Source organism: Lutjanus erythropterus, chromosome 6 (genome assembly GCF_056507025.1).
Source record: "Lutjanus erythropterus isolate fLutEry1 chromosome 6, fLutEry1.hap2, whole genome shotgun sequence".
NCBI classification, from domain to species: Eukaryota; Metazoa; Chordata; class Actinopteri; order Lutjaniformes; family Lutjanidae; genus Lutjanus; species Lutjanus erythropterus.
In genome coordinates this window covers 10,694,213-10,719,406 of record NC_139322.1, presented here as the reverse complement: position 1 = coordinate 10,719,406, position 25,194 = coordinate 10,694,213, and the positions used below count along the sequence as shown (strand labels likewise).

At 39.3% G+C, this 25,194-nt stretch overlaps 2 protein-coding genes and 1 long non-coding RNA gene across 3 annotated transcripts in view; 2 read left to right on the top strand and 1 right to left on the bottom strand.

Moving 5' to 3' along the window:
* Nucleotides 1–18,038, top strand: part of camta1a (calmodulin binding transcription activator 1a) — a 411,604-nt gene extending 393,566 nt beyond the window's left edge. The window contains exons 14-24 of the mRNA XM_084720554.1: nt 16–94; nt 197–545; nt 1,182–1,657; nt 2,577–2,755; nt 4,035–4,278; nt 5,103–5,174; nt 5,993–6,013; nt 6,155–6,354; nt 8,045–8,119; nt 8,512–8,542; nt 12,890–18,038. Coding sequence (XP_084576680.1) covers nt 16–94; nt 197–545; nt 1,182–1,657; nt 2,577–2,755; nt 4,035–4,278; nt 5,103–5,174; nt 5,993–6,013; nt 6,155–6,354; nt 8,045–8,119; nt 8,512–8,542; nt 12,890–12,922 — 1,759 coding nt within the window. The 3' untranslated portion in view covers nt 12,923–18,038. The remainder of the gene's footprint in view (nt 1–15; nt 95–196; nt 546–1,181; nt 1,658–2,576; nt 2,756–4,034; nt 4,279–5,102; nt 5,175–5,992; nt 6,014–6,154; nt 6,355–8,044; nt 8,120–8,511; nt 8,543–12,889) is intronic.
* Nucleotides 18,039–18,181: 143 nt separating this feature from the next.
* On the bottom strand, nt 18,182–22,611 carry LOC146324908 (prepro-urotensin II-beta-like). The gene is made up of 4 exons (XM_084720555.1): nt 21,015–22,611; nt 19,708–19,833; nt 18,751–18,794; nt 18,182–18,651 (listed from the first exon to the last, which is right to left on the bottom strand). The coding sequence occupies exons 1-4, from the start codon at nt 21,313–21,315 to the stop codon at nt 18,538–18,540; spliced, it is 585 nt and encodes a 194-aa protein (XP_084576681.1). The 5' UTR covers nt 21,316–22,611; the 3' UTR covers nt 18,182–18,537.
* LOC146324909 (uncharacterized) lies at nt 19,489–21,149 on the top strand. The gene is made up of 3 exons (XR_014770694.1): nt 19,489–19,645; nt 19,729–19,876; nt 21,018–21,149. It is a non-coding gene; the product is annotated as an uncharacterized LOC146324909 (long non-coding RNA).
* Nucleotides 22,612–25,194: the final 2,583 nt, after the last annotated feature.

Here is a 25,194-nt window from a genome sequence, read left to right as displayed (position 1 = left end):
TCTCTTTCCATCTAGCACAAAGCATGCTGATAGTATCGATTTGGAATTAGAAGTGGACCCTCTCAATGTAGATCACTTCTCCTGCACACCTCTGGTAAGAGAGCTGAAGTTAACATGTTTAGAAGCATGTGTTTGGTGTAGATTTATGTTCTAACAGTTCCTCTAACTCTGTTTCTCTTTTCTGTTTTCCATCCAGATGTGGGCATGTGCACTGGGTCACCTGGAGGCAGCAGTGGTCCTGTATAAATGGGACAGGCGTGCCCTAGCTATCCCAGATTCTCTAGGACGCTTACCCCTCTCCATTGCCCGATCTCGTGGCCACACCAAATTAGCTGAATGTCTGGAGCAGCTACAAAGGGAAGAACAGCAGCCACCCACCCCTCTACCACCCACAACTCACATGTCTTTCTCCCCAGCCCCCGCCACACCCACCACAGACAGCTGGATGGTCAGCTGGGCAAACAACAGTGTAGTAGCACCAAGCGGCAAGAAAGGGGGTCCTGCCACCACGACAACCACGTCTAGCACCACAAGCCTCAATCCAGGCCAGTACACTTCTATTTTTGCCTTGGTCTCTTTCTGAATACTTGGTGAAAAACTACAAACCCCAATTCCAAAAAAGTTGGGACTGTGTTGAAGCATCAGTAAAAACTGAATGCAATGATTTGCAAATCCTTGTTTTTTTGTAAAAATACTGCAATTTGATGCCTACAAGATGTTTCAGAAGATGATATGGGAGTTTGTTAGTGCCCATGGAATCATGGGTAACTGTCACACCTGTGAAGGCCCCATTAATGCTGAAAGGTACATGCAGATTTTGGAGCCACATACGCTGCCATCCAGACAATGCCTTTTTCAGGAACGTTCTGCTTAGTTCAGAAAGATGATGGCAAGACACATTCTACATGTTTTACAATGGTGTGGCTTCATAGTAACATAGTTCAGTTCCCAAATACTTACTGAGTGTTGTAAAAAGAAAAGGTGATGGAACACAGCGATAAACATGCCTCTGTCCCAACTTCCCAAGTTTTTTGGAATTGGGTTTTTCAGTTAAGCTAATGGCCTCTCACATGACACTGACTGGAAAATTTTATATACATATATATGTTTTCTGTTTCTGACAAATGAAGTCTGTATTCATATATTTTGCAGCTAACTGATACATGTTATGTTTTTTGCAGACTTGAGAAGGCCCAGGTCAGAGCCCTCCAACTACTACAGCAGCGAGGGCCAAAGGGATCTCCCTCTAGCTAAAAAACATAAACCCAACCCAGAACTGTTTCAGACTCGGCCTGACAAGGCCATGTCTGTTCCTCTAAGCCTGGAGCAGCAACAGCTCCACAAGCTGTCCTCTAGCCCCAAGAGCCTGTCCTCAGAGGGCCTGAGCTCAGACAAGGGCCTGACTACAGGAGGCAGCACGGGGACAACCAGATGGACCTCCAGAGAGAGTTTCTCCAGCAGCAGCCTGGGGAGGAAGGCGCTGGGGGTCAGTGGAAGCAGCAGCCTGGGGAAGGAGAAACTGGTCAGCCGGTTACGTCAGCGGGAGCAGCTAGGGATGCTGGTGATGGCAGACAGAGAAATGGCTGATGCAGAACTATTATCCTACCGGGAAGATCTGGAGAACCAGGACTGTCTCACGCAGATGGATGACCTGCAGGTGAGAGTAAAAACAACAACTGTGTACCTACTCAGCTAAATGTACAGAACTTGGCACTAGTTCAGCCACAGATGAAAGGTTCAGAATAATCTGGGCCAAAGATGTTTTGTTGCTGATTTAAATTCTTGCAACACAGAGAAGGTATAAGATAACATATGTACTCTTGCAGCAAATAAGACAACAGGATGTGTGGGGTCACATTTAACTGATCAACTCTTCTTTTTTAAATATATTTTTTGTGAAAAGTAGTTAAAAATGCTAATTTAAAGCCTGGCATATGAAGCACATACTGTATAGTATACTGAAGAAACCATGGCAAGATGATATTTAAATTGGATATAGCAGCAGCACCATGCCACCTCTTTTATGTCCGCCTTCTGCTCTGGGTAGGCGGTGAGCACCAGGCCAACCTGGCACTCTGTCGATGACCATCACTGCATAATAAACTCTCTCTATTGATCCACTTCGATAGCCAAGGGATTTTTCCAGCCATCCATCTCAGTCTAACTACTCCTCTACCAGATGAGGAGCTGGATTAGGAATTTTAGCCTCCAACAGTATCACTGAAAAGTCTACAGTGTTTGTGGTGGAGTTAGCTCACATGTGCACTTTAAACACAGCATGCAGGAAACCTTTCCAGCAATTTATCATAGTCAAGGGTAGATGAAATGGTTAACAGTTGGAGAGTGGATGATATTTTTCTAGACAAAGGAATACTAAAAGAAAATATTACAGATCTAAATCATAGCAAACAAATAATAATAAATTAGATTATTGTGACAGGGCCGAACAATTAAACCTGCATGTCCAGACCATGTGCAATCACTGAAATACTGTAGGAGGTGATTGAACTACAAGTGATAGACATTAACAAGGTGGATCCTCCCCTCAGTCATCTTTGTTTGTCCCAATGAAACAGGTAAACATGATGACTCTGGCAGAACACATCATTGAAGCGACGCCAGAGAGGATCAAGAGGGAGAACTTCACCGCCACGGACTCTGTGCCCTTAGACACGTCAGGGGTCAGCAACACCATGAACTGGCTGGCAAACTATCTCGGAGATGTGGAACAGCTGCCAAGCATCATACACCTACGGTAAGGAGCAGCATGGGGCAGAGAATAGCAGATATTCATTTTGCATAGCTAGCGTGTGACTGAGTGTGCAGTATGTGTGTCCGCCCCACCCCGGGTATTATCCTGTTTTCTGTGCTTTGGTACACCCTGGTATTGTTCAAAAAGGTAACTACTTTGTTGTAGTAAAATAGGTGGGCATTAAAAAAGAACAGTGTGAAGAACACATTTATGCATGCAGCACATACTCTACACTACCAGTTTAAAGTCAGAGTGAAACTACATTTTTAAAACCTTTTTGAATCTGTGTATTTACATTAAACAAAATGCTACAATGAATAATTCAAAATTGCAAATAAGTGGGTTTTTCAGTTTGAAAGAGAGGCTGCTTTATTTGATGGAAGGGGCACTGCCTCAGGATTGCTTACTAGCTGTGACAGTTTACCACTTCAGCAAGTAGGGCAGCCCTTAGTAACAACCTAGCAACAGAGATGATTTCTAGTCCTTGTTGAGTCAGCAAGCCAACTTGAGCTAACATTAATGCTTTTAAATAGCACACATACAAACACAAAACTGCTTTGCTAGCTCAGTCTTGCTGTAACTAAGATATCTGTTTTAAAAAAAATCCATGGACAGAGCCACTACTTCTGCAAACTTCACATGTATTTTTAACCTAGTGTAGAACTGAGTGATCCAAACATTTCCAGTAACTCCAGATTGTTGTGAAGTCCAAAAGTCGACACGTATATCAAAAAGATGGATAATAATTTTTAAAATTCAGAGCGTTTTTATCAGATGAAATATTCATCTTCAGTCCCTATTTGTTGCCATTTAATATGTTCACTGTGGTCACAAAACTGCTTGGTCTCTGGCTTACAGCACAGAGATATTAACAGGGCAGTCTGCAGCAGTCCAACAAGCACCATAAATTATACTCCACGAAGAAAGTTGATTTAATTGTTCTATAAATGTTACTTTAACAGGAGGTCATAGTCTATATAAGGCCCACTGTGGTTCATGATTTATTTTCATGAATAAAAATGCTTCAAAATCGTCCCCTCACACTGATTTGAGCACGTTCTAAATGTCTAGTTGAGCAGTCACATTGCTTGGTCTGGACCACTTGTTGTATAATACAGAATAAAACACCATAAGCTGAATGTGCAAACTGATCCTAAGTGTAAGTGTTAGGTAGGCAGGTGTACTGAAAGCTTACATATTCTTCATTTCCTACACTAAATATATATTAAAGAAAAAAACAGTTTGAAATAAAGTGAAATTTTCTGTCACCTTCCTTCTTCAGATCTCTGTATAATGAACCCCTGACCCCATCGTCCAACCCCAGCCTCAGCCCTGGGGGGTCTCCGCTGAGAGAGGGGCCCCTGGAGCGGTCTACACTCCCATCCCCAGCTGACTGGAGTGAGTTCATCAATGCCTCCAACAGCAAGGTGGAGCGAGACCTGGCCCAGCTGACTCTGTCAGATCCAGAGCAGAGAGAGCTGTATGAGGCCGCCCGCCTAGTCCAAACTGCCTTCCGCAAGTACAAGGTACAGGCCCGGCGCTCAGGTGCCATATGCTGTGTGTACTGCAGCCCACAGTGACAGGGCTGTACTGTTAGCACTGGTATTATTATTAGATGGTGTTGTTTTGTTGAAGGGTTCACTTTGATTCGGTTCCAAGCTGTGGAGCTCTGATTTTTGCAGTAAGGTTCATTAATATCTTTCATCTGGGGGTATACTGTTTTTAATCATGCTTAATATTATTCAAATTTTCTATCTCTATCTCTGTCTCATTCTCTGTTCCTCTGCTCCTATACACATGACAACATAAACAGAAATGTATTCAAATATGTCCCTGTGGTTTCAGCATGGGAAGGTGCCTTGAGCAGAGCATGGCCTTGCTTAGAGGATGACTGCACTGTCCCCTGTTCCCCTGCTCCTCCAATTAGACACAATTAAGCTTCTGTTCTCCTCCTCCTCCTCTCTCTTTGTCTCTGTTTCTCTCTCTTAGTTAGGTGTATGGAGCCTGCTACTGCCTGTTTGTAACTAGCTCTCCACACACCAGCCCTTTCCCCCCTGCCCGATCCCATCCCTCAACTCGCTGCCCACCCCCAGCTACCTTTAATGAGTTTTCATATGACAAACTGTCCGCTGTCGTTTACAGTCATCTTTTATGCCCGTCTACCAGCTGATGCTGAGGTGGACCTCAAAAGTTCACATCGTCCTCCCCACATGGGGGCCTAGTTCACCTGGGGTGGACTCTCCGGCCACCAGGAGACCTCAGGGAGACTTGACAGAGCCACCGATATCCTTTGTGGCAAAACGCAGGTTGTACTGTGACCTCTGACTTCTTCCACTCTATTCTCCAACAGGGGCGGCCGCTCAGAGAGCAACAGGAAGTAGCTGCTGCTGTTATTCAACGTTGTTACAAGAAATACAAACAGGTAGGCACCGCCAAAGCTTTCAAGTGTCACTGATGTGGTCACATCGAAAAAGTCCTTCTATTTACACGTTTCAATCTAATTAGTGTATATCACAGTCTTTTAGGTAGGGATGGACAGATCAAGTCTGAAGGATTGATACACCGATTCTCACAAGCTACTCATTTTGTATTCATTCCTTAAAAAATAGCTGTAATAACATTAAATAAATGCAAAACGTGGGTGGCTGCATCCCTTCCAACTGTTTTCAGTACTTTTATATGATGTTTGTGCCAATAAACAGGCCTGACATATTTGTTCAGCTGGCCCGTGCATGTCACATAACTATGGAAACCGATGAGACATGAGAATCGAGGACACAGTCACGCACTAACGCGTCAAACTCGTGAGAAATGGCAGAAAGAAAACGCAGCGCAAGGTGGTGTGGTGCTCACCTGGAGATAAAAATACAGCAAGATGCACTGTTTGTGCATTTCTTCTTCAAACATTTAAAAACACACCTTGAAAGTTATAAAGAGTCTGAGCAAAATTACATTAACAGTAACAGTATAATAAATACAATAGTGTAATTCTTATGATAGTCTTAAGTCATCATATGGTTCATGCCCCTAAAAGTGGCAAGTTTAAGTGCAAGTGCTTGTGCATAACTGTGACAAACAGCAGCAGTTTTGTATCAAATTAAAAAAGTTTGGTATCGCCCATCCCTTCTTTTAGGAGGGAGATATCAACTGTACATAATCTAAATACTCTCACTGAGTTTTTGAGAATATTAGAGTATGTTTGTGCATCATTCACAGTCTTTTCCTTTTTCTGTTTACAAGCTAACATGGATAGCCTTGAAGGTAAATGTTTTTTCATTACCAGCAGCTGAATTCATGCCAGACTTCAGGTCATGTTCCTCTACTACAGCCTGAGCCCGTAGCACTGTTGCAGTATTCACACACACAGTAAAGCGTGACATATTATTTTGCTCTCGTTGGCAGTATGCACTTTATAAGAAGATGACGCAGGCCGCCATCCTTATCCAGAGTAAATTCCGCAGCTACCACGAACAGAAGAAGTTCCAGCAGAGCAGGAGGGCTGCTGTGCTCATTCAGCAATACTACCGCAGCTACAAGGAGTTTGGCAGGCTGAAGCCCCACCACCGCGGGGCTGCTGCTGCCCTGGTGCAGCACAAACTGAGGTACGGCACAGACTACCCAAATAAATACTGCCACAAGAGGGAATGTGACAAGAAGGAAGTCCATGCAAAGGTTCTGCTCTTGCTTCTACAAGAGAACTTGATTAAAATTAAGATTAAAGGTATTCTATGCAAGATTTGTCAGTTGTTTTTTGTAAACACACCATTTAAAGTTGGCCCCTCGTCCCCAGCTGACTGGCCACTATGTTTTTATAGAGTCCCAGCCTCAAACCCTGATGGCTATTATTGGCTGGGGGCTACACACAACTGCCCAAGGGTTGATGACCAGAAACGTTACAGACAGAGAGCAGAGGTTTCTGCAGATACAAACACACACCTCTCACCTCTCATAAGTGATGGTTGAGAGGTGATTATTTTTGTGTTAGTCTAAAATTATTTTTTACGAAAATCCAGCATAGTATACCTTTAACACAAATGAATAATGGGAGAAATTAAGCAATGAAAGCAGTGCATGCTTTGGCGATGTTGAAGTTGCACACCAAAACAAAGTAATGCAGTTTGATGTCAGGGCCAGCTCATGTATCTCAAGGCCCCAGGTGAGCGTGATCAGCTGACCACCTTCCACTGTCAACCAGCAGTGTACTGAGGTTAGCCAGGACTGCCTCTAAGACAGTAGGAGGGGTGTCACATGCTAGTTAAGAACTAGTTCCACTAGTTCCCTAGTTCCACATTGATATTTGAAATACAACTCAAAGTTACCAAATCATCAAAAAACATAAATCTCAATTTAAACTTGAAGCTTTTCACAAATGTTGCCATTATACTAGAGTGCCAATCACACCTTCCATCTAACCAGATCCAATCCTCCGTCCAGCAACAAGATTATTTAAGGATAAGCATCTACTATCAAAGAGAAGCCAATGAATTGGCAAGTAAATAGTCAAGGCATGATCACATGGCAGTTTCTATATGATAAACATCCAAAATGTATAAAGTGCAACTCCAATTCCAAAAAAGACGAGGTGCTGTGTAAAACATAAATTTAAGGGAAATGCAGTAATATCCTTTATACAGTCATGTCAATATTTAATGCAGTGCTCCTTGAGGGATTGAACGTCATGGACGTTCAGTTGCCCCATACGTTCTCTGAATTATATATGGAATGTAGATGGTGAACCCCTAAATGCACTGCAATTATGTTTTAAGACATGTTGTTCTAAACTGACTATTTAACCACATAGTTTTTCACAAAGTGGTGCCTCATCCTCACCACATTACACAACTTTCCCAGTCTTTTGCTGCCCCTGTCCAAAGTATTTAGAAACACGCTGCTAGCATTAAATTCAGAATAAGCGTGTGCAAAAATTTATAAAGTTGATGAGGTATGTTAAATATATTGTTTCTCAGTATATGTCAAAAAGGATTACCAAATGATTACATTGTTTTTTATTTCATATTTTGCACAGCGTCCCAACTTTTATTTAAAACAGTTCTGGCCTGAAAATGAAGATTTGTTTTTTTTTTCTAGGAACATTGAGTGACTATAAATAAATTGGTAGTGTGGTCATCGAGAAATGAGTTTTAACTGCAAATCCAAAGTACAAATCAAAAAGTGTTTTGGAATAGAACCCTTCACATTTTCACTGAAAGATACAAGTTGACTCACTCTCGTTTTAAGAGGAGAAGTTGCTCTACAAAAATAAGACTCTGTTCTCTTTCTGGTGTTTTGTAGAGGTAGTCTGCTCACAAAGAGGCAGGATCAGGCTGCCAGGAAGATCATGAGGTTCCTACGTCGCTGCCGCCACAGGTAGACCCCGACACTGACTCTCACACATACTCATTTACACATACAAACACACACACACACCTTCACATAGGCTAGATAAAACTTTCAGATGTACTCCAAGGGTTCATGGTCTACAAAATAGAATCCAATCGAGCTAATCAGTAAGACACAGTAGAAACTACCACTAATTTCATGATCTTGTCCATCTCTCAGCTATTCTTTTCACTCCGTGTTGTGTGTTTGATTTATTTTTCTTGGACAAATTGGGTGGTTAGAAATGTCTCCAACACCTAAGCTCCACCCCCCTCCCCCTCCTCACTGTATTTGGCCCCCCCACCTGTCCTCGCCCCCTCCCTCACAGTGCCTACTGTGTGCTAATAGCTGTCTGGTATTGTTTTGCTGTTTATGCCAAGCCCCTTGATGGACCATAGACTGTTCAAGCGGGTGAGTGCAGCCTCAGCAACTCAGTTCGTGCCTCTCTCTTCTCTCCTCTCCCTCTTATCTCCCTCTCTGTCTCTCACTCTCACTCTTTAATAATACAATTATCTCCTCCTGAGGTCTCGGCCTTCGCATTCTCTCCCTCCTTCCTTCCTTCACTCTCATTTTCTCTTTTGCTCTTTCTCTCCCACCCCTCCACCCACCCTACCTCCTCCTTCTCCATCACTGTTGCTTGATGCCTGCTTGCATGAAGGCTGCCGACTGGAGCCACAGGTGGACTGAGAAGCTCAGATTTAGAGATCTCGAACTAACAAAATGCTTATGAATGATAATGTCACTGCAACACTTAACAGGCACTTCTTCTCTGACTCTCTTTATCTCTGTCTTTCTCTCCTTGGAAGTTACTTTTTGTTCATGATTGTTTTTGTTTTTTTTATTTCAGTTTTGTGTGGTTATGCAGATAGCCAGTTTGAGAAAACGGGAAGCTTTTTTCGATCATGTTTTTTATTCTGCTGCATGTCAAGTGGTGACAACTATGGGCCTTGCTCTTCTACCTTTAGGCATGCTACAGTATGGGCCTGCTGTTTCTCAAGTAGTTGTCTGTCTGTCTGACTGGCTGTGTGTCCTGTTTCTAGCCACTCGACAGACTGAGAGGGGGATCGAAACTCCTCTAATTTCCATTTACTATAACTGTGTCAAACTGTTGAATGTATTATGCCCACTGGTTCATCAAAAGAACACAAATAAATAAAGAAAAATACTATACAAAAGGATACAACTGGATGGGGAAAAGCTCAGAATATTGTATGTATCATATAGAAATTTGAGCATTTGATTATTGTCACAAATATTCAAAGGGACAGTTCACCCCCACATCAAAAATGCAGATTTTTCCTGGCCTGTAGTGCTATTTATCTATCTAGATTGTTTTGGTGTGAGTTGCCAAGTTTTGGAGATATCAGCTGTTGAGATGTCTGCCTTCTCTCAAATATAACAAGACTACACTGTAAAAAATCTTACAGGAATTAGTGGAATCAACTAATCTTTTTCTCATTAACTTAATGTGTATATACAAGTTTTATGTAATCGAGTGAATTAAACTTAAAATTTCTAGTATTTATTTTCAGAATGTACAAACATGAGTTCTTCTAATTTGACTCATTAAAATATGTTTCTAAAGAGACATGATCAGCATATTAACAGACTTACCAGCATACACTGAAAGTCAAAACCTTCCCTGAAACTCTGCCTTTTTATTAGTTTGAAGAAAAAACGTGATGAAAACTTGCTGTGTGTTTCTAAGACACTTTAAGATCAGGCATGGTGGCTTGTTTTCACAATCATGAAAAGACTGAACGTGTTTTCTCAAGTAAAACTGAATTAATATCAAGTTTATTTGATGAGAAAAGATTATTTGTTTTGAATCAGTGCAGAATTACCTCAACTTGTCTTTTCAAATTCAGTTAACTTCAATTAAGTTGAATTAAGGCAGCCCGGGTGTTAACTTTTTAAAGTTAGACAAATACTTAACTGTTACAGTGTAAATGACACTCAGCCAATGGTGCTCAAAGCACCAAAAATACATTTGAATACATACATTGCAAAATAATACATTTGTTGAAATGCAGTACAGTAATGTCTCTTCACAGAGGTTGTGACCCAGTTATTCAAGATAGTCTATAGACCTCAGTAGTAGTTCTACCATAGAAAAAAAGTAGTTCCTACATGAAACTGTTCTGGGAAGAGACATTACTACTGAATTTTTCAAATGTATTTTTTGGTGCTTTGGGCAACACAAGCCAAATGCCATTTCCACATTATATTGAAGAGAAGGTACACATCTCTACAGCCGGTATCTCCAAAACTTGGCAACTCTCACCAAAACAATCTAGATGGATAAATAGCACTGCAAGTAAGAGGAAAAAATATGTAGTTTTGAATTTTGGGGTGAACTGTCCCTTCAACTTCCTTGCTGTTGACATTCATATTACATGTTTTGACTCTGCTGTATATTGTCCTAAAATAGGGTATCATGCTTTTAGAGCAGGTGAGATTGTTGATATGGCAGGCGTGTCTGCTGTACTGTGATATAGGTTAGCAAGCTGTGAGAGCATATAGGTCACAGCCAGGAAAAAACAAACAATAGGTTCCTCCGCCCACTGGGACTGAAACGTAGAGCTTTAATGGATTCATACCTCCAGGGAGTACTCCAGCTCAGCATGAGAGGATGCAGCACACGCACAAACACACATAAAGGGTGTGTGCAGACACTGCATCCAACCATGCATCTACAAAGTCTCCCTCTCTTCAGTACATAAATGTTGCAGTAGATACCTTCTGCTCAGACTAAGTTCGGGGGCCAAATCCATTACATGGTGGTGGCTGATGTATTAAAATCAATTTTTAGGGTAAGGACTGCTGTGTGCTTGGCAGACTGACCGCTTTTTGCTCATACACTTGAGACACGTGTCTCTTCTATGAACCCACACCAGCCTCTGGTGGTGTTCTTTTGTGAACTGCCAGACAATGCATTTATGAATATTTGAAACTGAGCATTTCCTCTCAGCCTTGACCACTGTGTTTGGAAAGACTTCTTAGCTCTTTTAGTCTATTATAGGTGGAAGTGACCTACCTTGACCGTAAACGTTTAGTGCATTGATTCATGCTTTTCATTACTGAAAAAATAGCTCTAAAACTGTAGAAGGACAGTTCTACACAGAGGTGTGGAGTCATGCCTTGGACTAAAGTCGGACTCGATTCCCAAATTTGATGACTTTAGACTCGACTTGACAAAATCAAAAAGACTTGCCGCTATACTTGGACTTTAACAACTAAAACGTCTGACCTCACTTGGACTCGAGCCTTTTGACTTGAAAATACAAAGGATTAGTAAGTACGACAAAGATCAATTAATTTCCCTTCATTTCCTGAATCAACTAATGTTAATGGAGCAATATGTAACTATTGCGTGGCCAGAAGTGAGTACTGTGGTCCAAATAGGAAGTTGGCGCCATAGATGGTATATTAAATGGGTAGAATCGCTATTTAATATACGATCTATAGCTGGCACAAGTTTTTCACCTGCCGCCGCCTCCTCCCCAGGCTCAAGGACGCTCAGGCAGGCTGCAGGAACACTGCAGGAGTGCAAGACAAGCACAACATTGTAATTTCACAATAACATGCAGTGATGCACTGTAAGTTCATCAGCTGTTTATAACCGTCGGTTGTCTCTCAATGTAAAGCGAATTACAATTAATTTCACTGTTATAAACATGTGCTCCTAAAAGATAATTCATGATTCATGACTGAAAAACAGACAACATTCAACATTAATTTGAACTCCAATTACCATGAAATGGACAAACAATAACACACATTACAGGGCAGTAAATAAATGTCAAAGGACAACAGAGAAGCACATATTTTAACTTAGCATGTTTCCTCAATCCCTGATAGCATATCATGGTAATTTTATGATTTATTACAGTAAATATAGTACAGATTTCTCCTTTGATATAATTAATTCCCTGCAAGTCGACACCGAATTCCCCAGATCCACTTTGTTTGAACCCATCTGACAGCATTTAGCCAAGTTCAAGAGAGTGATGATAAGATGCTAAAGATAATTTTGTTCGTGTACAGATATGAGGCATTGCGTAACAAAAAACGAATAACAGCATGCAAAACGTTCAGGTCAGAAATTACGGACGGAGGCTCCACAACTTCCAGCTTCAGCATTTGAAGTTGCACAAATAACAGCAAGGCAGTGTTGTTAAAACTGACATTACACTTGTTGAAGAGCATATTTTGACTTGTTTAGGATTCAAATTTTTAAGTTTAAGACATGCAAAAACAATGACATGGTCCCACCTCTGCTTCTATATTAATGTTTGCAATAATCAAATGAGTAGTCACGTCATGCTGTGGTACATGCTGCATTTTGAGCAAAAGAAAGTATTTCAGTGTGTCAGGTGTCACTTTGAAATGAGTAATATCAACATAGAGTGATTATAATTATAACAATTAGAATATCATACCATATTGTTTTGGAACACTTCAAAATGGCATGCATTTTATGGCAAGATTTCTTGTATTTATTTTGTCGGATAGGTTAGTGTGGTAATGATTGTGCTATAAATATTCCCTTTTGTTCATTCCAAAGTTAAATTCAATCCTGACCAACGTTTTCTTTCACAGACGAGCCGTACGTCCTGATGATCTGGGCTGACTTGATGTTGTTCTGATAGTTCTGGCTGTACAGGCCTGTGTGTGTGTGTCTTGATAAGCTTGCTACTATAAAGCTCAAGTCTTGGATGTTGCATTCATGGACACCTGTGTCTCTCTGTGTTCCAGGGTGAAAGAATTGAAAAGGGCCAGGGAACATGAGACCCCTCAGAAGAGCCCCCTCGCGATGTGACATCACTCTCCTGACTCCTCTTTTCTTTTTTGTTTGTACCCGAGACATTTTACAAGAGAAACGGAAAAAGAAAAACATCAATGCAAGCACTGCGATTATTACTACTACTGCAGTGTTACTGGTTCAACTACTATTACATGTACAACAGCATTTTTTCACATATCTATTCTTTCCACTGACTTGATTTTTTGGTTGGAGAGTGGCAACTTCTACGGGATTATAAACTCAAAAGGGTTGGGGGTGGGTGGGGTGCAGAACATTTGCTTCATGGCATTTTTTGCACTTTTTCATGGATTGCTTTGTCTTTTTTGGATATGATGAAGAGGTTTGGGACGGTGAAGGAAGCGAACGCAGGACATGTCCAAGGAGGTCCTGAGGAGACGTAAACTAAGGCTGCTGCAGAAGATCTCAGAGGATAGGGGAGACCATGCAGAAACACTCTGGGCTCTAATTGTATTTCATAATTTTTTAAGTGACCAATCATTTGAAGAAGGATTTTGTTTTTTTACCAAATATATTGGTAACCCACGCGCCCACTTCTGTCCACCGCTGTAGATGATATAATATTCAATTTAGCTCAACAACTCCTCCTGTCCCACTGTGCTCTACCCCAGCAGTCTGCCCACACGGGTGGAGCTACAAATGAATGTAGTCAGGGGTTTATTAACCATGCAGAAGCAGATGGAGGATAAAATATTTCTGTTTTGCCATTTCTTAAAAAAACCCTATGCTTTATCGTATATATTGCCACTTTATTACTTGAATTTGTTCCATACTGTCCGATGTATTTGTTCCATCATGTCCAATGTATTGGTGATCTGTATCTTCAGACTCTATGTTGTTGAATCCTACCAAGAAAAAATGCATGACTTCTTGGCAAGAAAAGTCTTTGCTTGTGTGCTTATGGTCTAGTCTTTCAGCCTATCCTCTGATTTCCTTTTTGTCTCCATCTTCTCCCCCTCATAAGTTCTACCATCTCAGTAACGAAGCTATCCCTGTATCGTCCTGTTTCTTTCGTTTCATTTTTGCTTCGTTCAGTTGATTGCTCCTCTGAAACCTAACAAGAGAAAAGAACTTGCCTCTTTTGTGTTGTAACGGTTCTGGTCATGCAGGTTATTACTGTTCTTTTTAAACGAACTTCAGAGCCTGTGAAGGCTTTTGAGGGGAAGATCACATACATTGCCTTGACGTCTTAGAGATTCTTTGAGGGGTCCCTAAGCTTGTCCCAAAATAGGGGTTTGACAAATCCATATTTTTGACAATTGAGCGATTTCTGTATATAAAGAAGGCTGAAAGTACGTAGGAAAAAAAAAACATTTACCCAAAGGGGATTGTATTTTAGAAATATATTATTTTATTCATTAAAAATGGGTCAAAAACAGGTACGAGACAAAAACAGAATATTTGTATAGTTTTGTTTGAATGCCTAAGAAGTATGGTTGTATTGTTTGTAAATAGTGTAAATACCTGGGATAAAAATGAGCTATGTGCATGAAAAGTATGAACAGAGTCAAAAGGGAAAAAAACAACAAAAGCAGTAGTGGCTATGCTCTGTAAAATTAAAACTATTTCACTATTAGAGTATTTTATTTTATTTTGATTGTTCTTGAGAAGAACATTTTGCTAAAGCATGATACTATTGCAATATAAAAAAGTAAAAAAAAAAATACTGTATTTAGATTTAGGAAAAGTCTGCAAAATTATCTTAAAACAAGTATGGTTATGTTTACATTTTGTTTGTTGTTTTTTTTTGGGTTTTTTTTTTTTCTTTTGGGCTACCAAGAATTTTTTGCCAATGGTGCCAAGGTATGTGAATGCTATATAGCTTAAGAAGAGAATTAAGTTAATTTTTGCAGAACAGATAATCATACAGTGAAACACACACACTCGCACTGACGACCATATGATCACAACTGGCCGAGGATCACTAGAACAATAGAGGTATACAGTTTGCAGGGGGGGAGTCATACTCAAGCAGAAAACATTTAAGTCTCTCATGTCTCCACCATCCCCACATATAACTGAAGCATTTGACCATCACCGAGTTTTATTTTTGTTGTCATTGCAAACGGAATGTGATATATGTTACTGAGGTATCTCGTCTGATCTTAAAGATCGGCAGCCTTGCCCATGGTGTCCCTGTAAAGTGATCCATGTGATTGCTCTCTGTCACTGAGAAAGATTGAATCCACCTCTTTACTGTAAATGTGCAGTATGTTGCAGCCGCAAGCGTTGATTCATCAGTTCTTGGCTGATTGATCCCTGTAGTAAACTGGTGACAGCATTGTCCTAATACAATAAAAGTCCCGGATCAAGGCTGCCAGGGTCTGAATAGGCCTTGTAATCCATGTCAAAAAGAACAAAGAAGAAGATGACTTGCTTGAAAAACGTGTAGCATACTGTACATGGCTGGGTTTCTTTGTCAAGCAGCTGAAAACATTTGCAAAATGAACTGCCAAAGGTGCTAAAACAACATTTTACGGAGGGTCAATGAGCCGAAATGACTGTAGTAACTAATGTGTAAAACAGTGCACTGGTGCCAAGACATAAGATGTGTCTTGTATATTGGATAATATATACATATATAGCAGGTTTGATTGGGCTTGAGAGAGAATATATACATGAGCTGCTGGTTTAGAGGTGCCTGTTGGTTGCTGCCTAATTCCTATAATATATTCCTACCAGAAAGTGTATTCTTTATCCAAGTAATGACATTTTATTATTCAGCCAAGTGCCACTGAAAAACTTGAGTTTTGTTTTTCAAAGTGTTGTCATGTTTGTTAGATATTTCTCATATTTATTTCCTTGACTGACTGGTTGTTCTGTTGTTTTTTTTCCACACACCTGATGATGTAAACTTTTATTTTCCTGAGTGTTTATGTAGAAAGTGCCTATTCATATCCTGTTCACACAAATCCAGTGTCAGAATGCATCCAGTGTACCTGAGATCGAGAGAACATGGTCACCCACAGACAGTGCTGTATCCTCCACATGATCACCATCACCTCACACTCACCAAAGCCACAATATGATATTCCCCGTTCACATCAGCACTCCAGCTTGTCGACATGCTAAGCTTTGTTTTTAGTTTTCTTCTGCCTTCTTCTTTTCTGTTTTCTACTGGGACAGCTTGTTAAACTCACATTTTAGAAATGCCACTACTGGGGTTTGTTGCCTTGCATTCGTCCTCTAACGTGTGGTTAGAATGCATAGCCGATGCAATGTCGTGGCAAAAAAAGGAGAAGGATTTATTATGCTTGCATGGGTAAAATAGTTAACTGGGTGACAGAACTGCACCTAAAGCATGCTTATTTTCCTAGAATCGGTAGTCAGATAGAGTTGTTAAAAGACTTACTGTTCTGTAAAACGATGAACGTTGGTTTGACGTGTCACAGAACTCAGAAAGACAGAGGGCATGTGACCGGAGGGCAGACGGGAAAACCAACAAACGAGCCAATGATCAGTGCACAGTAGCTACTGACGCTTTCATGGCGAAGAAGCATGACAACAAGATTGTTTTTTAGGCCGAGCTCTAACTTTTTAGACTTTTTCTTTAAGTTTTTTAAATTCATTTAGATTTGATCAGTGTGCTCCCAACTTCAAATAGGACAAAGAGACAAGGTTGGAGACCATTGTGACAGTATGTATAGCGAGTATTAAACTAAGTGACACACGGTACACACAAACAAACACATGCACAAGACACAGCACAGCAGCAGCACACATGCAGACATGTCACAAGGTGTCAGTTTCATTTGTACACTACTGAGCGGTGAAGGCAGCATTGCTCTTCTACCAGGCCGAGGGACTGGTTCACCTCCCTTCTGTATTTTACTCAGGGTGCCAAAATGGGGAGGAGGAAACAGAGCAGGACACGTGATTCACAGCAGAAGACGAAGAAGCTGAAATTGAAAAGCTTTCAGCAGTGCTTTCTGGGAAAGAATCTGGGACAGACAGGTTCACCGCTGCGACACTGAAGTCTTTAAAATGAATGAATATGAAATAAAAACCCATTTCCTCTCAGTTAACGTCGGAACATTACAGACACCAGTGGAGCCCTGGAATAAAGTCCTGTTATATATAGCTCATTAAGATAAATGATTTGACTTTCTGTCATAGGAGCCTGTCGAATCATAGTATAATTCTGGCCGGTTCTTTAGGCCTTTAATTTATCTAAGTGACAAAGTGTAGAGGGTATTTAAGATTAAGAGTGTAGTTATATGAAAAGTTCACCTGCAAATCTTGTTTTTACTGCCATTTATGAATGGGATGACAGGTTAGCTGATAGGCACTCTTCATTATTAGTATACACTATTATCAATTCCAAGACGTTCTGTGAATTGACCTGGGAATCTGCCTTTCCTCCTCTTCTTTTTCCCTAAGCACCCACACCGGAGAAAGGTAGGCACATCAGGACAACAGAACAGAAACAGTTTTACAACATATTCCACTCGTGGACACAGAGCAATAAAGAACTATTTTGTGGAGACCTATAGACCTAGTGAAGTTTAAAATGATTGGACACATGTAGTCGACTTACTCTTATGCAAATGCCAGTATTGCAAGACAAGCATTCAGTAGTTTATGGACAGCAATTATATGGCACCCTTTACCGAACTGCACGTTTTCATCAATTCCAAACCGAGAAGAAAAAAAAAGGCCCTGCTTTGATAGAAAGTCACGGGTCCTCGACACTTTGCATGTGAACTAGTGTTAGATCTATTTTCCTCTCCTCTATAGCTGTCTTTCTCTCTGTCTTTCCCTGTTATGTGACCCAATTTTTCTCCGCTCCCAACCCCTTACCCCTAAAAGTTTCATCTCCTCTCGGTTCTCCTCCCAATGTGTTTTGCTTTCCTCCTTTTTCTCCCCTTCTCTTGTTTGTAAGTTTTATTTTTGTAATTGTGCATGTACAAGCGTCACTGACTCGATGGATATGTTAAAAAAAAAAAGAGATTTCAGCTGCTGAAGCCATGCAAAACGTTTTGAATTGCCCTTAAAATATGGAAGATGTTTTCTGAATGCTTTATATTCTTTCTGCTGTAAAATAATAAAAAAAGGAAAAAATGAAGAAAACTCGAGAACAAAGTTTGCTACGTCTTTTTGTTTCCTCTTTTACTTTGAAGGAAGGACTATAGGTGTTTTCCTCTTCTACCAACATGTTTCTCATCAACACTTTTTATCAAGAAAAGACAATTAGCAGAGACAGCATTTATAATATAGTTTTTATTTCTATTCAGCATTGCTGTATAACATTTAAAAGACATTTGGTCATACGTCAGACAACCAAGGACTGTTAACAAATGTGTAAACATAAATATAGTTTCACACAACATAAAAGTAATCTCAATAAATCATCTCAAAGTCCCCAAGCAACACGTCTCAATCATACCTATGGCATTACTGACAGCGCTTATGTATGTTAGGATGTATGTGTGAGCACATGCACCTGGACATGCATATGCACACATTCAGCATATGCATGCATGATGTTTCTTATTTTGTCTGCATGTACTTATGTGAGTGCAAGTTAGGGATATTTTTTTTTATAGTGCAAGCCCTGTCTCTCTTGTGTTTGGCATCAGCTTTAGACGCAGTATTTCCAGAAACACTCAGAATTCCCTGATCTCTTCCTGAACTGCTTCCGGATGCCCAGCACATGGCTGAAGGGATTTAGGAGACTTTGTTTCTCCAGTAGGACCTGAAAAACAGGATAAAGTAGCAGAGATAAACATTTTGTTTACAGTATGTAGCTTACTTTTCTTTGTTGATGTAGGGATGAAACTTGTAGAAAACCAACCTCTCTTTTCATCCCCCGAGGAAGCAGACCCGCTGTTCTGACGCCTGAAGGAAAATAAAACATGAGGTTATTTTGATATTTGAGTTAATTCCTGTCACTTTGTTGTATTAGCCATGTTTTTATGCATATCAAGGTTTTGGGCAATGACAAAGAAAAGGTTGAAGAAAAAATTAAGCGGTGTCTCTCACAACTCCATCATTAACTACAAACTACTGCTTCTCCAGGGGTGCTTCTTTGAAGGGGCAGATCTAGTTATTTTGGGGGTTAAGGCAAACACAGATGTGGGGTCCTCCATGTCCACAACGGATACTTCTGTATCTCTTGCCAGATGGAGACAGGGTGAGCAGGCTGTGGTTGGGGTGGGTATTGCCTCTTCGGCTTCCTCCTACGCTTAATTTTTCAGCAGTCTGTGCAGCATGTCAAGCCAGTTTATTATGAGTTGGCTAAATGCGCTGTAAGATCACGGAATAGTCCAAGCATTCTGATGCCATTTTGTCATATGGATTTTTAGAAAGATATAATTATTATTGAAAAGTTGGGGGAAAAAAATGCCACCCCCCAGCTTCTTGGTAACCAACCACAGAAGAATATGGTTACACCGGTAGGCTATAGATTTGTAGCACAATACACCTTTATTCACAGTAGCCATATTGATAATAAATAGTAGGGCAAACACAGGTGTTAACAATTACACTAATTAATTCTGTTCCATTTAGTGTAGCAGAGCCTTTCCAGTGAGCCAACATGCACAATCGCAGCACCCTGACTCTGTTTGACCCAAACCTTAATTAGTATTATTTGTAACAGCTGTGTTTACTCTGCTATTTCATGGCAATATGGCTGTTGTGAAAAAAGGTCTTACTAAAAGAGAAAGTGGGCAACTTCCCTGCATGAAGTAAGTGAACGCTTCAATATATAATGAGCTCGTATAAATGTGCTCTGATGTGTGTTTCTTACCATCTCTGTTGACCTCTCCAGACATCAGAGTTGAATATCTGAGACCGGCACCGTCCTGAAGAGGGAACGTTTGCTCAGAGAGAGACAGATCATCCAGACCGCCGACTCCTCGGTCCTCCACTGATACTGAGGACCACCAAACAACCACACAAAGTTAGTCACATACAAGGTATAGATTCACACAATGACACAAGATTTATTTGGCTCACTTGTGTAGTTTATGCCAGTGATTCTAAAGAGGGGGTCTGGGGACTTCAAGAGGTACATGGCACTCTGCCAGGGGGACCATGAATTAATTTGAATTATTTTCTTTCATTGACATTATCAACAAGTTAAATATAAGACTTTTTAAGACCTTTTTAAGACCATTGTGGAAAAAGCTTTGCTAAAAAGTATGTCAATTAATCCCTTATAAATTAATACTCATTAGTCTCTAAATGAAATCTGTCAATCCAAATCATATATTGTAAAACTCCTTGTCTTCTTCACAGTTGAAGGTTTAATAAAAATCTCGCTGCATGTGGTCTGATAAATTTTGACAGTTTACATTAAAGATTATTGGTTCCGTGTTGGTTTTGTAGTTTTCAAAGGATGATAAAAGCACAAGTTTCACAAAACACAATTAAATGCAAGACTTAAGTTGTAACTTTATATGTAATGTAAAATTACCTTAATAATCTAATCAGTTTTCTTAAAGACCTGTCAAAATTGTATTCAAGACATTTTAAGGCCTACAGTTTTAATTGGCTTTTAGACTTTTTAAAGACTTTTTAAGGTCCTGAGGAAACCCTGTTCATTGTTCAATGAATATTTTAATTTTTAAAATATAAAATAGTTCAAGTAGTAGTATGAAATAAGTAGTATTAAATAGTCAATCAAGCGCATGTCATCCACTCATCATCCATTAATGGTGGAAACTGGTTCTCTACATCTTTCTAATACAATACACAATAATACATTTTCTATTTTTTAAGTGTTCCTTGGCTTAGAAAAATATGAGAACCTGGTTTATGCTAAATTGTGCAAACACAGTTTCACTTTTATCATGAAATATGAAACAATTAATGATAATTTGGCATTTAAACAGAAAACTGAATATATTCTCAGGTGGCAGAGAAATCCAGCATTAATGGTCCATGATGTGTGAACTTTGGCAGAACAATCAACGCTCAACACCGCGGCTCTTAAGCGATTACTTCAAGGCCTTGCCTGCTATTAATCTCCACAAATTAAGTTTTATCGCTAAAAATGCTAATCAAGGCACTGAATTAGTGTGAATAACAGCTATAATATTACTTCCCACTCACCAGGTCCTGAATAGGGCATCTCAGCAGACTCTGTGATTGGGTGGGCCAGCAGGGGACCAGAGGCCACGAGCAGGAAGGCCCAGGACAGGAGATGGTTACACTTCATCATGATGGGATGCTGCTGATGGAAGGACAGGTGCTCCTCGGGTGGACAGAAGACTTGTACATGCTCTGATGGTCCCTGTTGGGTTATATACTTCCAGCTGTAGCCTATCCCCCCTCCCGCAGGCCACACAGCAGACACACACACACACACACTTTTGCTGGCCACAACTGCCATCAGCAATATCCACAGTCCCATCCGTTCTAACCGTGATAAATCAACAGGCAGTCACAGGTGAATTATAGACTCAATAAAAAGACAAGTGCTGTGGCCCATGCTTCAAGGGCACAGTCATGTTTTACCAGCTCTTCAGCCTGATTGACTGGTTTACTGACTGTGTAAATGGGATCGAAGCAGGTGTTTTCAGATGTCACTCTCAACAACATCCCATAGGGGAGCAGGTGGAGAAACTGGGCTGCCAAATGACTAATGCTTTTATGCTACCAGTTCATTAAACTCTCGGGCCATTTGAATCCTCTTGACTCAGAGCCCACGGAAAAACTCCACAGTTAGAGCTGCATACAAAGCAGCGAGACGTCCTAATAAAAGTGCATAATTACTTGCACGGAGCTTCAGTGGAAATGTTAAAATGTTGTCGCCTGTAAGCCATTTGACATTTTAAGTCAATTTAAGAGAGCCAGAGAGTTTGCCATGGGTCAGTGAATCAGATTGATTCATGCACATTATTTAGAGGCCTTGTTCTGGTGAGATGTTATATTTGTGCTTTCACTTCTTCGTCATGCAATAAAACTCAACTTTATTAGTGCATCCAGCATAGATGGACAGAGTCACAGATACTTTCCTGTGAGCTCAAAGACTGAGAGGACAGGTGGAGAAGACAGCTATTTACAAAGTCATATTTTGCACCTCAGTATGTAATTTGTATATTTATTAGAAGAGTGACGTCAATGTTCAGTCTCTTGTATGATAATGAGGGTCGGCGGAGCGTCAGTGACATTTAATTTTATGGCCAGAAGGCCAGACACTCTATTAGGTGTTGCTGTATATCATAGAAAGCTATTAAGATTTATATTCTGTATTAGTCAAGGTCCCGCTGCCAATCCCAGCTTATCCAGCCTCTAAAATAAATGTTGTCTCCCCCAGTGCTTCAGGTTTACTCTGTTATATGTGGGCTCCTCTTTACAATTCATGAGGAATCGAGAATTTCCTCAAGGCACAGGTGTTTTGTAACAAACATGGACACTCACTGCACTTTCTTGAGAGTCAGTGTGGACAGAGTGGAAATAACAGTGAATAAATTCAAAGAACATGTTTAAGAAAAGCTGCAACAGATTGAAAAAAAATTGAAAAGCAACACCTGTTATGGTTTTACATACGAGTGATGATTGTCGACATCCTGACCGCTCACCATAGACAGAATTTAGAGACTAAACTCTTAAAACTATGGTTGCAGCTTAACAATTAGTTTCATTATTAATCACAATTAATTGTTTAGTCTATAAAATGTTGAAAATTGTAAAAAAAAAAAAAAAGAAAAAAAAAAAGAAAAAAGAAAATGCTCCTAACAGTGTACCAGAGCCCAAAGTGACGTCTTCAAATAATCTATTATCCAACCAACGATCCAAAATCCAGAGTCTCCATTTAATAACATAAATGACATAGAGAAATAACAAACCTTTACATTTAAAAAGCTGGAAGCAGCAAATGTTTGATGGTTTTGCTTCAAAAATGACTGAAACAATAAATTGATTTTCCAAAATTGGCGACAGATTTTCTTGCGATGGTCTAAATGATTAATCAACAAATTCTTGCAGCTCTACTAAAAATGTTGCATTTGTCCAGAACTTTAAGATGTAATAGATAAATGAATACCTTTACTTAAAGTGAGTAAGTAAATGTTTAAAATAAACTGTTCTTTTTTTTTTTTTTTTTAAGTTGACTGAATCTGAAGAGAGAAGTTGAGGTAATTTTGTAATGATTCAAAACAAATCAGGCTCTCTAGTCAAATAAACATGATATTAATTCAGTTGTACTTTAGAAAATCCTCTCAAACCAAAGAATATTTCAAACAAAAATTCCTTTTATATTTCCTCAGTTTGAAGAGTCAGTTCTTCATTTCACACAAAGAACTTATAGCTGCAGCTGCGGCTTTGTTTCTGTATTGGCTCCAAGACAACATGTGAAATTGCTTCTAGTTAATTTATTAAATAAATATTATTTATTTAATAAAGTATAAGGGGGTACCTACTTACTTTACTGTTGAAATGACAACTTAAAACATCTTTTGAAATACAAATTCTTGGGGGTCCTAAAAATTTTCAAAAGTTGAAAAATTGAGTTGGGCTCAAAACTCAAAAATCTACTGAAATAAGTTATAATTTTTACTGTAAACTCTCAAATGATTTATCTGTGAAGTCTGTTAATATACTGGCCACTTTTCTTTGGAAACTAATGAACTGATTGAACTCTGTTCAGTAAATTCATTCAACTCATCATTTCAAGTCAAAAGATGTAGATGTAGATGAAGAGCTGCTCGTAATCTTCTGAAAATGAATACAAGAATTTTTAAGTTTAATTAACTTGAATAAATAGCCTTGCATATTTGCAATATTTGATTAAGCAATATCTTATTTAATTACAAATTCAGTTTCAAAATGTTAAATATGAATGTGAACAAGTATTTGTAATAAAAATCAACTGAAGTAGCAAACAGAGTGCACAATGTGACAAATTGTACATTTTAGAGGAAAGAAAACTGCAGCATTAATATTTAAGCAGTATTTTATTGTTGTATGATTCTGGCCGAAGTGGTATTTGGTCGGATTAGATCTCAGCTGGTCATGACAGGTGGTTTAAAACACAGAAAGCACAATGTACACTGTGAGTGTATCATTATATCATTTTGCCAGAAAGAAAATTTCAATATAAGCAACTACAGCTGTTGGATGGATGAAATATATTCCTCTTACACTGTGAAGTAGCTTTTATACATTTTGTAATAGTTACAAACAGCAGTGTCATGGTTACATTAATGAAATTATAATTTGCTTCACCACTGAAACAAACCACACATGGTTCAGATGGTACAGTATCATATTTATTGTCTAAACCTGCCAAGGGTTAAAGATATCATATCTACCATTACTAACAAAATAACTGTCAAAAAGCAAACAAATAAAATATCTAGCCAAATAAAACCATAAATATAATATCTTATTTATATATCTGCTCAGCTTGCCTGATTATTTTTTATATTTCAAGTTGTCTGTAATTTCTTATTGTATGTCTATATTTTTAGAAACCCAGAAGACTAGAGGCACAGTCATGTGCTTTTAATTGAGATCTTTAAATAAACATAATACCAAACATTTATTGTTATTTTTAGCTATGTGACCTGACAGGTTTTTCCTCACTTGTTGACGATGTTTGACCTCATGCTGACATAAGTACTGCCAGCAGAGGGCAATGTAGTGTCTAGAAAACCACAGTAACAGTGTGATGTACCACTTAGACACATTTTCAGCAAATTAGTTTCCAGTGTAAACTTGTCAGTATGGCTCTGAGGGAAAAAATGTCTTCTTTTTTTCTCCTCATTTTGTTAGTCTTCAAAGAATCTCAGACTGACTGAGTGCAAATTGAATCTGTCACAAAACCTGTAGCCTTCAAACCCTAAAATTGCTTTTAATTCTAAACATCACTGACATTTAGACACTTTTAAAAAGCAGCACGATGTCCTGCTCAGAAATTATTCTTTAGATATTATTTATTTATTTATTTATTTATTTATTTATTTATTTTACATTGGAGCAAAAAGGTTTTCTGTCCATCTGAATAAATGCAAGAAATATTTGTAATAGCTATTATTATTCACAAATCACGTCATCGTCAGCCTTTTCTTGTACCACAAGTCAAGTGAAATTTTTTACCCGATCATCAGATTGTGTTTTAAAACTTTGTCTTGTAGAAATAGTCACTTTATTAAGCGGTTTTCTCCGAGTATTTTTTTTTTTTTTTTTTTTTTTAGTTTTGGTTTGAAGATGAGAAGGTCTTCGTAGTTAATAATCAAACCAGTATCACTATAAATTAAAATAGATCTAATTGGCCAATATCTGTCTT

Excerpts from the sequence above, each read along its gene's own strand:
- LOC146324908 (XM_084720555.1), bottom strand. The coding sequence starts at position 21,315 with ATGGGACTGTGGATATTGCTGATGGCAGTTGTGGCCAGCAAAAGTGTG. Across the intron at positions 19,834-21,014 it reads GATGCCCTATTCAGGACCTG|TATCAGTGGAGGACCGAGGA; the intron begins GTGAGTGGGAAG and ends GGTGGTCCTCAG. Across the intron at positions 18,652-18,750 it reads CTCGGGGGATGAAAAGAGAG|GTCCTACTGGAGAAACAAAG; the intron begins GTTGGTTTTCTA and ends CCTGTTTTTCAG.